The sequence below is a fragment of the Homarus americanus genome, unplaced genomic scaffold (genome assembly GCF_018991925.1).
Source record: "Homarus americanus isolate GMGI-L3 unplaced genomic scaffold, GMGI_Hamer_2.0 scaffold50325, whole genome shotgun sequence".
NCBI classification, from domain to species: domain Eukaryota; kingdom Metazoa; phylum Arthropoda; class Malacostraca; order Decapoda; family Nephropidae; genus Homarus; species Homarus americanus.
The window spans coordinates 155,724-178,815 of NW_024742772.1; the positions used below are offsets into that span (position 1 = coordinate 155,724).

At 42.5% G+C, this 23,092-nt stretch overlaps 2 protein-coding genes across 2 annotated transcripts in view; one reads left to right on the forward strand and one right to left on the reverse strand.

Moving 5' to 3' along the window:
• Positions 1 to 240: 240 nt before the first annotated feature.
• LOC121877017 (visual pigment-like receptor peropsin) overlaps positions 241 to 23,092 on the forward strand; it is an 81,076-nt gene continuing 58,224 nt past the window's right edge. The window contains 3 exon segments of the mRNA XM_042382607.1: positions 241 to 476; positions 2,028 to 2,063; positions 4,233 to 4,297. Coding sequence (XP_042238541.1) covers positions 2,045 to 2,063; positions 4,233 to 4,297 — 84 coding nt within the window. The 5' untranslated portion in view covers positions 241 to 476; positions 2,028 to 2,044.
• Positions 5,477 to 22,896, reverse strand: LOC121877016. Its single transcript, XM_042382606.1, has 9 exons — positions 22,839 to 22,896; positions 18,181 to 18,341; positions 13,704 to 13,865; positions 11,502 to 11,537; positions 9,986 to 10,120; positions 9,600 to 9,830; positions 8,824 to 9,231; positions 8,371 to 8,520; positions 5,477 to 7,521 (listed from the first exon to the last, which is right to left on the reverse strand). The coding sequence occupies exons 2-9, from the start codon at positions 18,338 to 18,340 to the stop codon at positions 7,268 to 7,270; spliced, it is 1,536 nt and encodes a 511-aa protein (XP_042238540.1). The 5' UTR covers position 18,341; positions 22,839 to 22,896; the 3' UTR covers positions 5,477 to 7,267.

Genomic DNA, 23,092 nt, shown 5'->3' on the forward strand with positions numbered 1-23,092 from the left:
CCTCTTGGCTCTACAACGTTAACAACACTCACCAGCTGAAGCAGAAGTGACACACCCCCACACCCCCACACCACCCCCCAAAAAACAGACAACCAACATAGATATCTAAATAACTATAAAGAAGATACTAACTAAAGAGATGTAAAACTAAAGTGATATTATTGATCCTAGCAGAAGCCGGCAACCATAGCAGCGAGGGACTGGCTAGGGGAGGGTGGGAGGTGGTGCTGGGATCTCGTCTTGCCTAACCCAGGAGCCCTCACGTCTGCTTGGCTCGGAAGGGCACACTCCACTAGCTCACTCCACTAGTTTGTCCTTCTACTTTATGGACCTTTAAAGCTACTCAGTCAAGACTTTACAATAGTTATCAGTGATTAAGGTGTTTGTGTGTGTGTGTGTGTGAAGTGATCTTACCAGAGGTGTGTGTGTGTTGACGTGACAGACGAGCCACCCTACAGCACTGTCTTCTCCTACAGGTAAGGTGATTTATCCAAACAGCTGCTTATAACGATAACCTAACCTAACCTAACTTAACATAACTTAACCTAATCTAACCTAACATAACCAACCCAACTTAGACAATCTTATCTTAACACCTCCCCCCCCGCCCACTCAGGTAGCATATAAGGATGGTGTTGAATCATTAGGTAAAATACGCTCTGGTGTCTAAACCTTTTACGTAAACCAGATATAAAAAACAAGAATAAATATAGTTGTCAATTTCACTCTTACTCAATACACACTTTACAACCGGTTCAAAAAAAAGAGTCACTATGTTAATTTGGTCCCATATTAGCGCTAATAGAGTCGAGGTGTGATTTTTGCGCCATATTGGAAAGTATTGATTTACGAGGTGTTATTAGTCACCCAGTTTATTTCACCTGTTCTCTATGTCACCTTAAAGTTGCCCATTTAATTTTCTTTCATATTTTTGTCTCGAAAATTAATATCTGATCACACCTGTTTTGTCTTTATTAATCTATCGAGTAGGCTCTTACCTGTTACACCTGGTCTAGGTAATCAGGTGCGAGATTCTCTTTCCTTCCCTCCTTCCTTCTCTCTCTCTTTCTCAGGAAGGAAAGAAGGAAGGAATAAAGGAAGGAAGGAAGAAAGAAAGGAATCAGGGAAGGAATAAAGGAGGGAAGGAAGGAAGAAAGAAAGGAATGAGGGAAGGAATAAAGGAGGGAAGGAAGGAAGGAAGAAAGGATTGAGGGAAGGAATAAAGGAGGGAAGGAAGGAAGGAAGGAAGGAAGGATTGAGGGAAGGAATAAAGGAGAGAAGGAAGGAAGGAAGAAGGGATTGAGGGAAGGAATAAAGGAGGGAAGGAAGGAAGAAAGAAAGGAATGAGGGAAGGAAGGCAGGAATGATGACATAAGAAGGGAAGATGTAGTTACGTCCAATTTCTGAATCGTTATTAAAAATCCAGAGAGTTGAGACTATTATTATTATGATAACTAGTCTATTAACTATCTCAGAATACAGGTTTAAAGACCTTAGTTGTCATAGTGAAGTAAATAGACAACTTATGAGTGATGCTTAAAGAAAAACTGAAACAATTTCCACGTTAATGTTTCCTTAATATAACAATTATTATTTTTTAATTTGCAAAAACAAACTTTCTCAAATTCATGACCAACAACTTTCATCTATATTTTAATCCTTAACTCTATTCTTTATTCTCTCAGCTATGACTTGAGCAGCTCTAACTCAGCGTATTGGTTAGGTTAGGTTAGGTTAGGTTAGGTTAGGTTAGGTTAGGTTAGGCCGAATATACGAATCCAATATAGTTGGTATGACCCAGTCTTGTCATGTTCATAATGAGAATAATTACAGCGAGGTTAAGTCATATATACACAGTACTACAAAATAATAAATAATAATGACTAAATTTTAATTAATATAATGAAAAATAACTCGTCTGTTGTTTACCGAGTGTGTTCATCATGTTTTTCTTTTGTTTACAAGAAGCTATTAATTAGATTTCTTTTGTTTTCGAGAAATGTTAATTGTTTTTCTCTTCTCCACAGCCAGACATACACACATCATGGATCACTCAGATGATGGTAAGCCGCACCTAGACAGCCAGCGCACCACATCTTTGTCCTTGGTATCAACACAAAACCAAATTATATACAAAGAGACGAATCAGTGGTCGTACGCCGGGTTAGTTTAGGTTAGGTTTAAGTTAGGAGGTAAAAAATATAATATTCTAGCGGATGAATTTGCGGTGACCCGGGTGCGAACTAATGACCTTCGGGATAAGAGTCTAGCGTTGTATCCACTTAGCCACAAATATTTCAGTAAGTTACTCCTGTCGATTTAGAAGTAATGATACTTTCAACACAATAATTGACAATATATTACTGTATCCATATAAGTAATGTAAACAATGCAAAAATATCCCTGAAATATGATTGTATTTCAGCAACTCACCTAACCAAACTAAACCTGCCCTAACCTAACCAAATCTGACCTAAACTAACCTAAACCTAATCTAGCCTAAACCAACCTAAACCTAATCTAACCTAGCCTGTTTAAGAAGAAAGATCTGAGGAGAACTTAGCGTGTCTCAGTGATGGATGTGCACACTACAGAGCAGAACATTCTACCCCATTGCCAGCAGCTTCACCTTTTATTGGATGAGTCAGCTTAGTGTCGTGGTGTCTGACTGCTGAATGGAGGGCTATGGTTACTTCCCAGACACAGTACAGGTTAGTGTTAGGTTGGGTTATGTTAGCATTAGGTTGGGTTATGTTAGCGTTAGGTTGGGTTAGGTTCGTGTGGATTAGGATATGCTAGCAGGAGTGCGTGCTTGGAGACCTTAGTTGTTGAGGCAGAGAAATACTACCCTGACCAGGCTGACCACACATGCCTGACAGGGTATTGTTTTCGATCCTGTGTGTGTGTGTGTGTGTAAGAATAACTAATGAACAGGTTTGCGATTACCCCCAACTTGTAAGGTTAGGTTAGATTAGGTTAGTTAACATGTGATTAAGTCCACTTGATAAAGTTTTGGTGTAAATCTTACTAAAATTAACCATTGTCAGTTGTGATTCACACATTAACGACGCATACGTGTTCTTAAGGGTTAATTAAAGAAAACGGAGACATGAGATATTTCACGGGTGACTACATTAGTTTACATCAGTGGTCGGGACCACTGGTCCCCCACCCTTCCGTAGGCTCTGGCCCACATTTATCGTCGTAAATATAGTGGAGTACACCAGAAATTTGGATCTACTTTCAAGAAAATAATCTCATATATACTGTACAGGTATTTGAAGTCTTACACATCTAACTGTTACCAGTTGCTGTACATACTTTTTACATTAAACTCTTGGACAGGACGTGTGTATTTACCCCAGTGCGAAGGCTGGCTCTCTCTCTGGGCCCGGTCTGGGGTACACACACACGTCCTGTACACGACAGTTGTATCAAGTTATGACATATTTTCATTAATTTCACTCTTACAAAGAATCCCAAATAATTTAAAATGTTCTAATAAACCCTTGTAGGCTCCATAATTTGGCTCCGGCGCCCGCGAACTACAGGCTGGGGACCATCGATACCACTCTATACGGTAACAGACTCGCTATCCCGATATTTACCCTGCCATGACAACGGTTCGCGGGCAGGGTTGTTGATACTCACACATACTTGAAAACAATAGGGGAATTATTGTTACCCGGATCATTAAAAATTACATTATATCGACACCAATGGAGGGAAAAATAAATTAAATTGAATATTTTCTTTTGTGCCTCGGAGCTCTCACTGACTTGTCAATGTTGGGTGATTTTTCCTATATTTTGCTTTCATCGGTCAGGTGGTTTATTATCGTTTTGTTGTTCAGGGTTTATTTTTGTTTTATGTTGTGTGTTTTGAGTTTGTTGCTGTTTTGATATTGGCCGAAGAGTGACGTGTTGTAGTGTTAGGAGTGACGTGTTGTAGTGTTAGGAGTGACGTGTTGTAGTGTTAGGAGTGACGTGTTGTAGTGTTAGGAGTGACGTGTTGTAGTGTTAGGAGTGACGTGTTGTAGTGTTAGGAGTGACGTGTTGTAGTGTTAGGAGTGACGCATTGTAGTGTTAGGAATGAAGTGTTGTAGTATTAGGATTGACGTGTTGTAGTGTTGACAGTGAAGTGGTAACAGTGAGGATGTGCGACAGTGATGACAGTGACGTGTTATAGTGTCAACAGTGGCAATAGTTACAATGTACTGTTGTGTGTTACAGGTGTGTGTGGCGGCGGGGGAAGCACCTTAACCCAACAAGGTGACCCCAATCATTGTTCGCTACAGGTAAGTACAAACCTATTGACATCTTTTCTATAGTTGGATCACCTAAATATTAGCTCCCCCAGCTTATTTCATCCTAAGATTAACTACCCTAACGCTAACCTAATCTTGTGTTGTGTTGGACTACCTCTTAGTAATAGCTGGTCAGGAGTATGTACAGTATACCCACACGATCTATCAAAGTTGTAGGCTGTAAAACATAAAGTGTGTCGAGGTCTTGGTAGTGTTTGTGTGGCTGCTACACTACACTACTGCTAAGGAGACACAGGTAAACACTACGGTCATTAGAGTATTGTTATTATCAAATATTAAAAACCTAACCTAACCGAATGAAACAAGATCATACCTAACACATGAGAATAAACACAACAATGTATATAGTAAACGAAACAGATACAGACCTTAATGTGTAGATGAGTAGAAGTCAAGTGATCAGTGTTTGTCTTCTGTTTACAAAGGTCAAGAGGTTCCCGTGTGACCCGGTGTACGTCACAGCTACGACTGGCCAGAGATGGGGGTCGGACAACGACTTTAAGTGCCTGGTTGTTTCCTTTTGATACTTGTGTGTGAGAACAGGTGATCGTGTTGGCCACAAACTACAGGAAGTGGTTGTGTGTAACTATGTATATATAGAGATTGCCTAATTAGTTGACCCCCTTATAAAGAAACACTACATTATTAACCCCCTTATTAAGAAACACTACATTATTAACCCCCTTATAACGAAATAGTGCAGTAGTGACCCCTTATAACGAAACACTACATTATTGACCCCCTTATAACGAAACACTACATTATTGACCCCCCTTATAACGAAAGAGTACATTATTGACCCCTCTATAACGAATAGAAACACTACATTATTAACCCCCTTATAACGAAATAGTGCAGTAGTGACCCCTTATAACGAAACACTACATTATTGACCCCCTTATAACGAAACACTACATTATTGACCCCCCTTATAACGAAAGAGTACATTATTGACCCCTCTATAACGAAAGACTAACCTAACCTAACCTAACCCCGTTATAACGAAAAACTACATGTATTGACCCCTTTATAACGATACATGTATTGAGAGGAATAAGGTTAGGTTAGGTTAAGTGAGAACAGCTTTTGCGAGATATTTGACCAATGGAAACGAAGAAAGGATAATAACAAAAATATTGATTACTATCGTTTCATTTCTAAATTCAAACTCACACGAAGGATATCAACTGCAATCAACAATTTAATAAGATGCCATGATTGTTTGAAAGGTGTTTTACGCGATACTGGCCGATTGTGTGAGACCTCTTAACATTAGCATTGTTTTGGTGATGAAGTTCAGTGAAAATACAATACTTGGGACTACCTATTAATTATTCTCTTCACCCAGCTTATTACACTTGATAATTAATCGCCCTAACGTTACCTGTGAAGGGTTAGGTTAGGTTAGTTAAACATCACCTGTAATAACTTGGGATAGCTGATCTTTCAACTAATTATTTTACATCTGCACATTATCCTAATACACTACTAACCTACAAGTGACATAACTTATCTCTAATCACTATTATTACACACAACTTATTCTTATTATCTTATCAGTAACAAAATCCCACTAACATTACACAAAAGTCATTCTTATTATCTTATCAGTAACAAGATCCTACTTCACTCACTTCCTATATCATCACCTCCCCCTCATCCCCCCGTGTCAAGGTATACATCTTTCCATATCACTTCTCTCTTATCTACAAATATCTTACGAATCTTTAAATATATCCTTTTCTTATAATATATTACACACTTTTATCATCTAACTTTCCTTCTTATGTGTAGTGCGAAAGATGTGTCTGATTGTATGTTTTAGTTTGAGTAATAATGTCATTCAGAGCACACAGAGGCCACACTGTTGAGAAAATATAAGGTCACTGAAATAATTAGATGGAATAATCAGAGAAGTCCGTAATGAGAGAGAGAGAGAGAGAGAGAGAGAGAGAGAGAGAGAGAGAGAGAGAGTCATAAATGGGTGACTCAATCTGGTGGTCTTTAATATAATTCTATTCCCAACATTACATAAATATAATTGTAAGTTTGATTACATTAATGTATTATAGTTTTTAAGTCCTAAATACAAACCAACTTAGATCACAAAATCTATTTGCTATGCATGTGTAGATTGATATATAAAATAATGTTTATATATATAGATCAAATATCACGTCACACCACACACGACTACAAAAAACGAAAACAAGATCCTTAAATCAGCATCATATTAGCGAGAAAACACTAGAACGTAACCCTATAAGTGGTCAAAACAAGATCCATAAATCAGCATCACGTTAGCGAGAAAATACTAGAACGTAACCCAATAAGTGGCCAAAACAAGATCCTTAAATCAGCATCACGTTAGCGAGAAAACACTAGAACGTAACCCTATAAGTGGTCAAAACAAGATCCATAAATCAGCATCACGTTAGCGAGAAAACACTAGAACGTAACCCTATAAGTAGCCAAAACAAGATGCTTAAATCAGCATCACGTTAGCGAGAAAACACCAGAACGTAACCCTATAAGTGGCCAAAACAAGATCCATAAATCAGCATCACGTTAGCGAGAAAACACTAGAACGTAACCCTATAAGTAGCCAAAACAAGATCCTTAAATCAGCATCACGTTAGCGAGAAAACACTAGAACGTAACCCTATAAGTGGCCAAAACAAGATCCTCAAATCAGCATCACGTTAGCGAGAAAACACTAGAACGTAACCCTATAAGTGGCCAAAGCAAGATCCTTAAATCAGCATCACGTTAGCGAGAAAACACTAGAACGTAACTCTTTAAGTAGCCAAAACAAGATCCTTAAATCAGCATCACGTTAGCGAGAAAACACTAGAACGTAACTCTTTAAGTAGCCAAAACAAGATCCTTAAATTAGCATCACGAAAACGAAATCACTCTTGTCTGGGCAGGTCTTCTTTCTTAGGGCACCAGTTTCATCCACAGTTGGTACTCTGTATCATCGTAATTATCTTTACCACGGAAGCCTTTGTACACCCCGTCTTTTTGGTGCAAGAGATAGTGGTTTTTGTTGTCCTGGGGTTCATCGGTGGTGCTGCTGTGTGAGGCCAGGGGGGTGGATGAGTAAGGTGTGTCGTCTTCCCATAAGAGTTCCTGAGCTTCAGAATCCCATCTGAGAGCTACCAAGAAGTCGTCAACAGCGTTAACTAATGTGGCTGTTGGGAGATAATATATTAATTCATCACTAAATCATCATTAACATAATTCATCACTAAATCATCATTAACATAATTCATCACTAAATCATCATAAACATAATTCATCACTACCTCATGGTGTAATTCGTCCATAAACACATCACTAACACAAACTGTAAACTATCACTAATACTTATTCCCATAAATGGTAATAGTTGGCAGTAACACCACCTTTCCACCTCGTATTTTTTGTACTCTACAAGTCTACTGAATGTTCACCAAGTACAGAGTTGAAGTGGAAAATATGAACAAGTCCATGAGACTGAAAGGTTTATATTTGTGTGTTAAAAACCGTGAATAATGCGTTTATTATGTAGCCTAGTACAGGTGTGGTTTAGGTAGAGCAGCCAAAACTTGGTGAACAGTCGTTTAGGAACAACTACAATCTAACACTCGGGATATTTCTTGTCGTATTCAAAAAAAAAAAAAAATAAGTGAATAAATTGTGTTTTGGGGGCAAATGCTTCTCTTCTGAGTTACCATACATTCCTGAGAGCAACGGCAAGGCTACCCCAGAATGAAATCAGCTTCCCAAGTCAGGTTAGGTTAGGTTAGGTTGGTAATGAAACACTGATAGAAAGTTAAAGAAAAAGAATGTCTCGAATGATACTGACTTCAAGAATGATTATTATGATCATCCTAGTACCAAGACATGTCCGTACAGTGTGTTCCCGTTGTTACCTGATCATTTTACCTAAGTGGAAGACGAGTTTGATATAATACTTCTGATACAGTTAACATAATCACGTACAACACTTGATCCTCCCGTGAAAGAACATTTGATAAACAGAGAGTAACAATACATACGACTGTCTGAACTGATCTGGTTGAAGACTTGGTCGACTTGTTCTCGTGTCTTGAGTATAGCCAGCTGGTAGCCTTCCCGCCGAGGCCTGAACCAAGAATAATGGTCAACGACAGTCCGGCGAACCTCGTACTTGTACACCTGCCCGGGCTCTGGGTGGAAATGGTAAATAAATGAACAGAGAGAAACAGTGAGGTGTGAGATAAACCTATGTGATGAAGCTGAAGGAATAAGAACGTAGAACTGAAGAAGTGAGTGGAGGGGAAGGAAAAGAATCACGTATAATTAATTAATCATATAATTAACTCATACACTTCCCACATTATCTCAGACATGGTTAAACTAAACAACTGATCACAATATATACAATAATCAACATAATCTGCAAATAAAAGCACGCCATAAGATGCAGCCACCCCCCTCTCTTAAGGCTAGGCAGAAGTACAAACACTTACCAGCGATCTTGGGCACGTCCATACATACAGCTTGACCATCTTCGGAACAAGAATCTCGCGTGAAGGAGGCGATAAAGGGAGCAGCAGGATTAGTTTTATTCACTTTAGGATAGAGGCAGTCACCGGAGTTCCCAGTTATGGGCAGGTCAGCGAGGTGGGCCAAGGGGGTGACTTTAATGGGAATATTGGGTTCATCCCACTCAAGACGCATATTATCGCTGTTGTACTTCAGAGCCAGAAAATTGTCTTCCTTGCTGGGCATCGCCTCCGTCAGCAGCTTCTGGTATTCTGCCTCGGTCTTATACACGGCCAACTCTTGGTTCTGGTTCGAACAATGACCACTGGCGTAATTATAACCCTGCCATACTCCACTGAAGACGAAGTTAGTGTAATTTGGGGGGAAGCCGCCTGTAGTACAGTGGAAAATTTTAACCTGAATGGATTATCATTAAGGAAAGTGTCTTAAATAATTTAATTAACAATAAACAACAAGCATTTTTAAAAGTGTTTATGCTAGAGCAAAAGTGTTGGAATTACTAAAGTGTTTCGTGAAGCCACTCAGTTTTGGTGCTTGACTTTAGTGTTTGTCTTAAAGTGAAAAGATCTGGTGGTAAAAGTAACTTCCAATATGTAAGACTGTTCTTCTGTGTATGTACCGGTGTCTGTGTATGTGTGCGTATATGTATGAATATGTACATTGTACATACATGTATGAGGGTAGCAGAATTTGTTTGAGTTTGCGTGAGTGTATGTGTGTCTGTTGTATGCGTACTAACCTGTAATGTTCATACAGTGTACGCCGTAAGTGTTGAAATGTTCATTCAGGCGTTTGAACCTTTCAATGGTTTTGCCTGCAAGGCTGTAAGAGCTCAGGACGAAGTCTTTGCCATCGAGATCGAACGGGAGAGGCTTTTGTCCCAATTCAGTGGTAGAGAACGGCTCGTCACGGGGTGTCCAAAAGGCATGGCTCCTTTTGTACTGCAGCGCTAGGTGGACATAAGTCCCGCCTTAAGGAGAAAAAAAGTTGCATTACAAATAACAAAAAGTTTATAACACTAGTTATATAAACACAAACTTGTCCGACTCACCGCTAATTTCACGACTGGTGTGTGTGTGTGTGTGTGTGTGTGTGTGTGGGGTGTGCACACATAATACCACTTACTTGTGTCTGGTACTTGTTGAAGAAAGTTAACCAAGTCTTGTTGTGTTCTGAGGACGGCCAATGTTTGTCCTTGTTTCCGACACTTCCATTCAGCATCATCTCTCCCCCCAGCCGGCAACAAGACGGGACCCACAGCTGCCGAGAATGTTTGTTTAGGGCGTGTGAGAACCTGGTCCATGTATGGTCAGTTTATCTCACTTATATACTGTATATTAAAATACATGATAACTATATTGAATTAGAGTTATATTAGAGAAGTTTACGATACTTGGCATAGGACTATGAGTGCACAGTAAACCTGGTGGCCGTGCACAGTACATCTGGTGAAGGTGCACAGTACACCTGATGGCCGTGCACCGTAAACCTGGTGGCCGTGCACAGTACATCTGGTGGCCGTACACAGTACATCTGATGGCCGTGCACCGTAAACCTGGTGGCCGTGCACAGTACATCTGGTGAAGGTGCACAGTACACCTGAGGCCGTGCACCGTAAACCTGGTGGCGTGCACAGTACATCTGGTGGCCAGCACACAGTACATCTGATGGCCGTGCACTGTAAACCTGGTGGCTGCACAGTACACCTGATGGCGTAACGGGCGCGTACATCTGCGGCCGTGCACAGTACACCTGATGGCCGTGCACTGTAAACCTGGTGGCCGTGCACAGTACATCTGGTGGTCGGCACAGTACATCTGATGGCCGTGCACCGTAAACCTGGTGGCCGTGCACAGTACATCTGGTGGCCGTGCACAGTACACTGATGGCCGTGCATCAAACCTGATGGCTGTACAGAGTAAACCCGATGGCCATGCGATAAACCAGGTGACCGTGCACAATACACATGGTGGTCGTGCACAGTACACCTGATGGCCGTGCACATTACACCTGGTGGCTGTACGGTACATCTGATGGCCGGCACAGTAAACCTGGTGGCCATGCACAGTGCATCTGATGGCCGTGCCAGTAAACCAGGTGACCGCACACAGTACACTGGTGTCCGTGCACAGTACACCTAGGCCGTGCACAGTAAACCTGGGCCATGCACGTATATCTGGTGGCCGTACAGTACACCTGATGGCCGTACACAGAACACCTGATGGCCGTGCACAGTAAACCTGGTGGCCAGCACTGTGCAACTGATGGCCGTGCCAGTAAAACCAGGTGACCGTACAGTACATCTGGTGTCCGTGCACAGTACACCTGGTAGACAGTAAACCTGGTGGCCATACACAGCACATCTGATGTCCGTGCACAGTACACCTGATGGCCGTGCACAGTACACCGGTGGCCGCACAGTACACCCACGGCCGCACAGTACACCTGATGGCTGTGCACAGGCACCTGATGGCCGTGCACAGTACACCTGGTGGCCGTGCACAGTACACCTGGTGGCTGCGCACAGTACAACTGATGGCCATGCACAGTACACCTGGTGGCCGTGCACAGTACACCTGGTGGCTGCGCACAGTACAACTGATGGCCGTGCACAGTACACCTGGTGGCCGTGTTACCGTACTTGGGGCGTTGGTAGTTGTTGTAGTCACACTCGACACTGCAAGAAAACAAAACAAAATATATAGCAGACTCGTTTAATACCTGTATCTCGATGCTTGTTTAAACCATCTTGTTTAATACCTGTATCTCGATGTGTGACCTGTTTAATACTGTATCGCGATGTGTGACTCGTTTATCACCTATATCTCGATGTGACTCGTTTAATACCTGTATCTCGATGTGTGACACGTTTAATACCTGTATCTCGATGTGTGACTCGTTTAATACCTGTATCTCGATGTGTGACTCGTTTAATACCTGTATCTCGATGTGTGACCTGTTTAATACCTGTATCTCGATGTGACTCTGTTTAATACCTGTATCTCGATGTGTGACCTGTTTAATACCTGTATCTCGATGTGTGACACGTTTAATACCTGTATCTCGATGTGTGACTGCTTTAATACCCGTATCTCGATGTGACTCGTTTAATACCTGTATCTGATGTGTGACTCTGTTTAATACCTGTATCTCGATGTGACCTGTTGAATACCTGTATCTCGATGTGACTCGTTTAATACCTGTATCTCGATGTGTGACCTGTTTAATACCTGTATCTCGATGTGACTCGTTTATATCTGTATCTCGATGTGTGACCTGGTTTAATACATGCCCTGATGTGTGACTCTGTTTAATACCTGTATCTCGATGTGTGACCTGTTTAATACCTATATCTCGATGTGTGACCTGTTTAATACCAGTATCTCGATGTGTGACCTGTTATACCTGTATCTCGATGTGTGACCTCGTTTACCTGTATCTCGATGTGTGACACGTTTAATACCTGTATCTCGATGTGTGACTCGTTTAATACCTGTATCTCGATGTGTGACTCTGTTTAATATCTGTATCTCGATGTGTGACCTGTTTAATACATGTATCTCGATGTGTGACCTGTTTATAATCTGTATCTCGATGTGTGACTCTGTTTAATACCTATATCTCGATGTGTGACTTGTTTAATACCAGTATCTCGATGTGTGACTCGTTTAATACCTGTATCTCGAGGTGACCTGTTTAATACCTGTATCTCGATGTGTGACACGTTTAATACCTGTATCTCGATGTGTGACTCGTTTAATACCTGTATCTCGATGTGTGACTCGTTTAATACCTGTATCTCGATGTGTGACTCGTTTAATTTCTGTATCTCGATGTGTGACTCGTTTAATACATGTATCTCGATGTGTGACTCGTTTAATACCTGTATCTCGATGTGTGACTCGTTTAATACCTATATCTCGATGTGTGACTCGTTTAATACCAATATCTCGATGTGTGACTCGTTTAATACCTGTATCTCAATGTGTGACTCCTTGTCAAAGTAAGAGAAACAATTGAGACCCTACAATTGTGTGTAAATGAGGCAGAAAGTCAGATCATCAACCTGGGACTTGGTCACATATGGCAGCAGGGTCCACCATTAGACAATACATTATGCTTCCAATATCTTGCCAGGCGGTAGTACCTCCCTGTTTGGTAGCTGCCTCCTACCTACACGGCAGACGACAAGGACTACTCCGGATGATATACAAGTGATTAAGATGATAAACAAAAATTAAGATGATAATTAATTAAAATGACATTCAAACTATTAATAATTTAAAACTTATAATTATATAAATTTTTTTTATTAATTTATATATATACAATAAAAATTCCACATACATTATTTAAACTACACAGAATCTACTGGAATGGTAATAGTAGAGTTTAGTCAATAGGTAAACCCTGTGAGTAATACTGAAATATCATGAATAACCTCTATTGAATATAAATAAGAAATAACAACGAAAAAAAAGTTTACTGTACCTTACATAAAAGTTAGTGGAATAGATTACTTAAAAAAAAATAATATTACATGGAAAGTACACATTATCATGAAGTATAGAAGGATCCTGTGTGTGTGTGTGTGTGTGTGTGTGTGTGTGTGTGTGTGTGTGTGTGTGTGTGTGTGTGTGTGTGTGTGTGTGTGTGTGTGTGTGTGTGTGTGTGTGTGTGTGTGTGTGTGTGTGTGTGTGTGTGTGTGTGTGTGTGTGGCAGGTGTGTGTGTGTGTGTGTGTGTGTGTGTGTGTGTGTGTGTGTGTGTGTGTGTGTGTGTGTGTGTGTGTGTGTGTGTGTGTGTGTGTGTGTGTGTGTGTGTGTGTGTGTGCCAAGAACTCACTGTAGTATATCTTGACAAATGAGTCGTGGTCAGGGCTGTCATTGATAAAGACACTCCCGGGGTTGGCGTCGACAAGGGCTTTACACTGGAAGTTGTCCGGGTCACGGGGAATGCTGATCCCAACACACTGCTCCACCTCCAGACACTTCCTCCTGCAGCGACCTGAGACACAGACAGATAAACAGAAAGACACAGATATAGGGACACATTAACCTAACCTAACCTAACCTAACCCTCTCGGGTATAGCGCTGGGGTGGTTAATCTTCATGTGAAATTAACAAAGGAGAAGAAATATTACGATCTTTACAACATTGTAGCAGCTTCACCTTAAAGTAGATAGATAGATAGATAGATGGAAAATAGGCAAATAGAGTGATTTACAGATGGACAGCAATACAAATTTCTACATTACAGAATTAGATTACACACATTCGCTGGAGGTGGCCAGAATAACACACACACACACACGTGAGGTCCCCCATAACACCATTTGGGAGGGAGTCGCTACACTACGTGTATGTTCACTGTATGTTCCTTTACCTTTCTCTAATGAAGGCTTTTGTTAAACCACCAATGTATGTAATAAGTCATTAATGTCCAATGTATATTTTTAGCTTTCGGGCTGCAAAACTTTTTCAATAAACCGTTAATTATTATTGTTATTATTGTTATTATTATTATTATTATTATTATTATTATTATTATTATTATTATTATTATTATTATTATTATTATTATTATTACACATTCACAGATTACTCGATATACCTGCTTATATATTTACCACAAGATTTTATACCCAATCAGATTTCGTCCACCCGAGTAACTCACTCTTGTCTAAATTAATCAACCAAACAGGCCGAGTGATTGGTCAGGAGTGTTAAAGACAAAAAGCAGCGATGGTACGCGACTTTCACAACAGTATACAAAATATCGCAAATTGTGTTTTATAGCGATCAGAAGGCCACAATTTCTTTCGCAATACAGTACCTTAATTTCAACACTGGAATGCGTACTGTGTTTTTTTTAGGTGGAAGCGCAGGTAATTGATGGTTTTACAGGGAACGTGTGATCAAGTGTCTGAGGCTGTCATTAATCACAGCTTAAAGTGACTTGAACAGTGAACCAGAGAGATAGTTTACTGACATCCCCATTGTGAAAGGTACTAATACAGGTGTAGGTACAGGTACAAGTACACACACAGGTACAGGTACACACACAGGTACAGGTTCACACACAGGTACAGGTACACACACAGGTACAGGTACACACACAGGTACAGGTTCACATACAGGTACAGGTACACAGGTACACAGGTACAGGTACAGGTACAGGTACACAGGTACAGGTACACACACAGGTACAGGTACACACAGGTACAGGTACAGGTACCACACACAGGTACAGGTACAAACACAGGTACAGGACAGGCACACACAGGTACAGACACACACAGGTACAGGTGCACACACAGGTACAGGGCACACAGGTACAGCACACACAGGTACAGGTACAGGTACACACAGGTACAGGTACACACACAGGTGGTACAAACACAGGTACAGGCATACAGGTACACACACAGGTGCAGGTACACACACAGGTACAGGTGCACACCAGGGTACAGGGCACAGGTACAGGTACAGGTGCACACACAGGTGCAGGTGTACACACACACACAGGTACACACATAGGTGCAGGTACACACACAGGTACAGGTACAGGTACACACACACAGTGCAGGTACACACACACAGGTACAGGTGCACACACAGGTGCAAGGCCTGAACACCTGGGTACAGGTACAGGTACACACACACACAGGTGCAAGGTGCACACAGGTGCAGGTGCACGGTACACACAGGTGCAGGTACACACACAGGTGCAAGTGCACGGTACGGGTGCACACAGGTACAGGTGCACACACACAGGTACACACACACAGGTGCAGGTACACACACACAGGTGCAGGTTAACACACACAGGTACAGGTTCACATACAGGTGCAGGTGCAGGTACACACACACAGGTACAGGTGCACACACAGTGCAGGTACTGCACACAGGTGCAGGTGCACATGCAGGTACAGGTGCACACACAGGTGCAGGTACACACACAGTTGGGTGCACGCACAGGTGCAGGTGCACACACAGGTCTGGGTGCAGGTGCACACACAGGTGCAGGTACACACACAGGTACAGGGTAGGTGGGTGCACACACACAGGTACAGGTGCACACACAGGTGCAGGTACACACAGGGTGCACAGGTGCAAGGTGCACACACAGGTGCAGATTGCACACACAGGTACAGGTACAGGTACACACAGGTGCAGGTGCACACACAGGTACAGGTACACACACAGGTACAGGTACAAACACAGGTACAGGCACAGGTACACACACAGGTACAGGTACACACACACAGGCACAGGTACACACAGGCACAGGCACACATACAGGTACAGGTGCAGGTGCACACACAGGTGGGTGCAGGTGCAGGTCTGAGGTGCACACACACAGGTGGGTGCACACACAGGTGCACACACACAGATTGCCACACACACAGGTGCTGGAGTACACACCTGGGTGCAGGTGCACACACAGGTTACAGGTACAGGTACACACACAGGTACAGGGTACACACACAGGTGCAGGTGCACACACAGGTGCACAGGTGCACACACACAGGCAGGTACACACACAGGTGCAGGTGCACACACACAGGTACAGGCATAATAATACACACACACAGGTGCAGGTGGGTGGGTGCAGGTGCAGGTACCTGGGTGCAGGTGCAGGTACAGGTGCAGGTGCACACTGGAGGCAGGTACAGGTGCACACACAGGTACCAGGTGCACACACACAGGTACAGGTACACACACAGGTACAGGTGCAGGTGCACACACCTGGTGCAGGGCTGCACACACAGGTACAGGTGCACACACAGGTGGGTGCACACACACAGATGGTAGGTGCACACACAGGTACAGACACAGGTACACACACACAGGTACAGGTACAGGTACAGGTGGGTGCACATACATACAGGTGCAGGTGCAGGTGCAGGTGCAGGTGGGCCTGGTGCAAGATTTTAGTGCAGGTACACACAGATACAGATGCACACACAGGTGCAGGTGCAGTACAGGTGCTGGGTACACACACAGGTACAGGTACACACACACAAGGTACAGGTGCACACACAGGTACAGGTGCACACACAGGTACAGGTGCACACACAGGTGCAGGTACACACACAGGTGCAGGTGCAGATTGCACACACAGGTGGTGCAGATGCACACACACAGGTGCACACAGGTACAGGTGCAGGTGCACACACACAGGTGCAGGTGCAGGTGCACACACACACAGGTGCTGGAATGCACACACACAGGTACAGGTAGGTACAGATTACACATTATACAGGTTACACACACAGGCACAGGTTGGAGGTACACACACAGGTGCAGGTACACACACACAGACAGGTACACACACAGGTGCACACACAGGTGCACACACACAGGTACAGGTGCACACACAGGTGCAGGTGCACACACAGGTGGCACAGGTGCAGGTACAGGTACACACACACAGGTACAGATACACACACAGGTGTACAGGTACACACACAGGTACAGGTGTGCACACACAGATTACAGTACACACACAGGTACACAGGTACAGGTACACACACAGGTACAGATACACACACAGGTAGATACACACACAGGTACAGGTGCACACACAGGTACACACAGGTACAGATACACACACAAGTACAGGTGTACACAGGTACAGGTACAGGTACACACACAGGTACACAAGTACACAGATACACACACAGGTACAGGTACACACACAGGTACAGGTACACACACAGGTACAGATACACACACAGGTACAGATACACACACAGGTACAGGTACACACACAGGTACAGGTACACACACAGGTACAGATACACACACAAGTACAGGTACACACACAGGTACCCGTACGTAAGTTTCAACACCGTGCCAATAGATTAAAGACATACACAGGTGACCAAGTCGTAAGTATCGAGGTCAGGTATCCTGCTATGGCAACCAGGACTAACACACGCACGCACACACACACCCGGCGAGTTACTCTCCGTGATTGTGAAAGAAACTTTTTGAAATCGTCCCTCAGTCCATGATTCACACACACACACACACCTTGTTATCACGCACTCATGTCTTCTCAGTTGTTTTAATATTCTCTTCGTGTAGTTATTATTTTCCTCTCAGTATCTATTAGCGTGGAATATTTTTTTCTTTTTTTTATTATTATTTTTTTTTTTCATTTTATCTTTTGTAGTTGAAATATTCTCCTTACTTGCTCACGTGCGAAGCTTTCCCACAAGTATGTACAATATTGCTGCTGTAATGATACTCTAACCTAACCTAACCTAACCAAACCTAACCTAACCTAACTCTGATTAAACTCAATACTTACACCTGTTGTTGACATCGTAGACGTCAGTAGTATTGAGGATGGTGTACTCAAGGGTGCTGGCGTATCGGTATTTGGTCTCGTCCAGCTGTCCCGATACTACCTCAGTCTGCCACCACACCACACCTACCACCACACACACCCACCACATCCTCGGCCACATCCTAAAGGGGTAAAGGTTAGGTTTGGTTAGGTTAGGTTAGGTTAGGGTAGGTTATGCAATATAAATAATATATTGACAACATTTTAACCCAATGAAATTATGCATGGCCCCAGTAATTATACCAAAATGTGTATGTATGTATATATGTATGTTGAATGTGAAGATGACTTTAAGTTCGATTTCTCCTAGCTGTTAAGGGTAAAAAATATTACCCAGCACCTGCTAGTAGTTCCCTCACCCCTATACACTAGCTTAAGGTAATCCCTAACACAGGGCTATTAGTTTCCCTCACTCCCATACACTAGCATAAGGTAATCCCTAAAACCGGCTAGTAGTTTCCCTCACTCCCATACACTAGCTTAAGGTAATCCCTAACACCTGCTAGTAGTTTCCCTCACTCCCATACACTAGCTGACCTAGCTTGGAGAAGGACGTGCCCCTAAGTGCTCGTGTTAGCGACCATAGGAAATGGCCGCCGTGGATCGTTGTGTTGTGGGGGAAGAGGGACAGTGTGTGAGGAAAGACGACCCCCTGGCCACTCTGTTAAGTCTGCTGGAGCAGTTGAGGAGAGAGATAGACGTTTTAAAGGGGGAGAACTTAGCCCTCAGGACTAAACACTGCGAAAGAGGAGCAGGCGTGGAGAGTGGTTGTCTCCAAGGGGACTAGGGTCAGACTCAGGAAAGCTGACCAGGGTGTGGAGTGCAGTAACCCCTACCAGGTGTTGGAGGAAGCTGGCGAGGAAGATAAGAGGCAGGACGGTGTGGTGCCAGTAGAGAAAAGGGCAGTTGTTCAGACCCTGCCCAGTGGTAAGGTCGTGGTAGTTGGGGACAGCCAGGTGAGGTTCTTAGATATGACTTTTTGTGCAAGAGATAAGAAACGTAGGACTAGGGTGCGTTTTCCTGGGTCTGGGATAGGGCATGTAGCTGAGAGGATAGATAGGGTTTTGTCAGGGGAGGGTACCAAGCCAGTAGTGTGTCTTGGTGTAGGAGGTAACAACATAGGAAAGGTTAGGAGTGAGGAACTTCTCAATAGGTATAGGGAGGCGCTGGGGAAGGTTAGAGATAGGGGAGGGATCCCGATAGTATGTGGTGTCTTGCCTGGAAGAGGATTTGGCAGTGAATGGTTGTCCAGGGCAATTGGTATAAATTGCCGACTAGAAAAACATTGTGCAAGCACTGGTTGGGCATTCATTGACAACTGGCAACCATTCTATGGCAACGACTGCCTGTACAGTCGTGACGGAGTACACTTGTCTCGCATGGGGGTAAAGACGTTGTCTGCATCCCTGGAGCGTGAAATTGTCACTCCAAGGGGGGGAGGGGGGGTTCGCCAGTAGAGAGAGGTCAGGGTAAGTGGAAGTAAAAAAACAAGCAGGTCCTGGGGAGTAAAATTGGTTACTCAGGACAAAGGATAAAACAGGACTAGGGAAGGGTAGGTTTAAATGTATAGTATAGTATACAAACAGTAGGAGCGTTAGAAATAAAATACATTTGCTGAGAGAGGTTGGATGTACTGAGAATGTAGACGTCATTGCAATCACCGAAACTTGGATGAATCTGGCGAGCAAGAACTTTTTATCAGAGTACCACATAGAAGGGTACAACCTTTTTCACAAGGACAGGGAAGGTAGGAAGGGGAGAGGGGTCGCACTCTTCGTCAGGGATACATTAAAATGTTGTATTAATAATTAAATAAAGGGTGAAATAGGAACCGAGTCTGCATGGGTAGAAACTGCGGAAGGAAGAGAAAACTAATTATGGGAGTGATTTACAGGCCCCCAAGTCTTGGGAAAGAAGCAGCTCAGCCCATATGGCAGGAAATGAGTAGGGCAGCAAAATACAACAACCTGTGCATTATGGGGGATTTCAACTTCAGAAATATTTACTGGGACAACATTGTAGGTGACTATGAATCTGAAGATTTCCTAGACGCAGTACAGGAAAAAATTTTAAGACAACTAATTACAGAACCTACAAGAGGTGACAATATATTAGACCTAGCATTAACAAATAAAGAAAATATTATCAGAGATATCATAATAGGATTATGAGGTCGCCTGGGAACAGTCAGGTCAGTCCCTGGTAGGAACGGGTGAGGTCGCTGGCAACACAACAATTGATCACGACTATAATTTATTCACTAGTATAGCACAAGAACAAAATATACAATACAGAAAAATTAGGTCAAATAAGAATGAGCCAAGGTGGATGACCAAAAAACATAAACATGACATAGGAATAAAGAAAGAAATTTATAAGAAACTAAAGGGAGGGGAGGAGCAGCTCAGAAATAGGTATAATGAACTATCTAGGAATGTTAAGAAAAATGTAAGGAAGGCAAAGAGGGACTACGAAATCAGGATGGCAAGAGAATCCAAGGCGAATCCCAAGGGATTTTTCCAGGTATATAGGACAAAGGTCAAGGACAAAGTGGGACCTTTAAAGTCAGAGAGAAGGGAAGTGATTGATGATAGTGAGAAAATAAGCAAAGCATTAAACAGCTACTTCTTATCAGTTGTCACAGAAGAAATTCACGAGGAAATGCCAGAGGTGGAACTGATATTTAGGGGAAATGAAGAAGAGAAATTAAAGAATATCACTATCAGAAAAGAGGATGTTCTTAAGAGGATAAATAAATTAAATACAAAATCCGTAGGGCCGCATGAAATTTTTGCTCGAGTTTTAAAAGAGTGTAAGGAACTGATTAGCGGACCCCTCGTAAATTTATTTACAAAATCATTAGACACGGGAGTTGTGCCAGACTTGTAAAAACAGGCAAATGCAGTACCCATATTAAAAAAAGGAGACAGAGCATCAGCGTCAAATTACCGGCCGATTAGCTTGACGTCAGAAGTGGGGAAATTTCTTGAATCAATTATAGCAAATAACATCCGATCGCATTTAGAGAAAAACAAATTAATCTACGACTCTCAACATGGATTTACAAAGGGAAAATATTGCCTAACAAATCTGCTGACGTTTTTTAGGAGAGACTTCGAGGTAGCAGATAATGACAAAAATTACGATGTTATTTACTTAGACTTTAGCAAAGCGTTTGACAGAGTACCACATCAGAGGATTCTGAGAAAAGTTTAGGCTCATGGTATCGAGGGGAAAGTTTAAATTGGATAAAATCACGGCTCACCGATAGAACACAGAGGGTCAGCGTAGATAGTTGTGTAACCAGTGGGGTTCCCCAGGGGTCAGTACTGGGCCCACTCATGTTCATAATCTACATAAACGATCTAGATACTGGAATCAGCAGTGACATAAGCAAGTATGCGGATGACACCAAAATAGGGCGGCAGATTAATTCAGGGCAGGATGCAATTGCACTTGAGGATGATTTAAATAAACTGCAGGAGTGGTCAGAAAATGGCAAATTATATTCAACACCAGCAAGTGCAGCGTACTTAATATTGGAAGAACAAATACTGTCAATGTATACAGCCTTAACAACATCAACCGAGAGAAGTCGACTTGTGAAAGAGACTTAAGCGTACTTGTAAGTCCGGACCTACGGCCTAGAAAACAGTGTGTTAATGTTCGAAATAAGGCAAACAGAGTATTGGATTTTATATTTAGAAGTGTAAGTAATAAGAGTGCAGAGGTCATAGTGCAACTATATCTTGCGTTAGTCAGGCCGCACCTCGATTATGCTGCTCAGTTCTGGTGCCCCTATTATAGAATGTATATCAATTCACTGGAGTCGGTGCAGCGAAGAATGACAAAAATGATTCCGGGACTTAGAAACCTTCCATATCAAGATAGATTAAAGAAACTAAACTTGCATTCCCTAAAAAGACGAAGAGTGCGGGGAGATATGATAGAAGTATTTAAGTGGGTGAAAGGAAATAATAAAGGAGATATAGATAAAGTTCTTAAAATATCCGAACAGGATAGGACTCGGAGCAACGGATTTAAGTTGGATAAGTTTAGGTTTAGGAGGGAGATAGGAAGAAATTGGTTCATAAATAGGGTGGTGGACGAGTGGAACAAGCTTAGCAACTTTGTAGTAAGTGCTGGAACGCTGGAAAGTTTCAAAAGGAAGCTGGATAGATTCATGGATGATAGAGTGGTAGTAACTCTCGACAGGAGCTGCCATGCACAGGCCAACCGGCCTATTGCAGACTCCTTATTTTTTTATGTTCTTATGTTCGTAATCCCTAACACCTGCTAATAATTCCCTCATTCCCATGCACTAGCTTAAGGTAATCAGGGAAAAGTGACACTCTTGGCTATTGACTATTAGAGACAATTTAATACAATTTAATAGACCAGAAACACATACAAACACACTCACTTCAACACAAACACACTCACTTCAACACAAGCACACTCTCTTCAATACGAACACACTTATATTGAAACAAGGATTTTGTTAATGTACTTATATAAATACGACACACTCACACAACACAACACACTCACATCAACACACTCATATTATTAACATACTAACAACACAACACACCACACACCACACACACCACACTCACCCCCTACAGTAGTAATGTGTGGAGGCGCAGCAGTAGAGGTGAACACGAGGTCGACGGGTCACACACTACTGCGGCAGCTGTGGGAAAGAGCTGGTCGCAGTCACTGATCGATCCGTACTGTCTTGGCCGAATTATTAACGAGGACCAACACTAAATACCAATGAGTGACTTGCTTACTCTAACGACATCCTTACTCTAATGACCTGCTTACTCTAACGACCTCCTTACTCTAATGACGTATTTACTCTGATGAT

Coding starts and splice junctions, on each gene's coding strand:
- LOC121877016 (XM_042382606.1), bottom strand. CDS start 18,340: ATGTGGCCGAGGATGTGGTGGGTGTGTGTGGTGGTAGGTGTGGTGTGG. Junction 9,232..9,599: donor ACACTGTATGAACATTACAG/GTTAGTACGCAT, acceptor ACTGTACTACAG/GCGGCTTCCCCCCAAATTAC. Junction 8,521..8,823: donor GGACGTGCCCAAGATCGCTG/GTAAGTGTTTGT, acceptor ATTTCCACCCAG/AGCCCGGGCAGGTGTACAAG.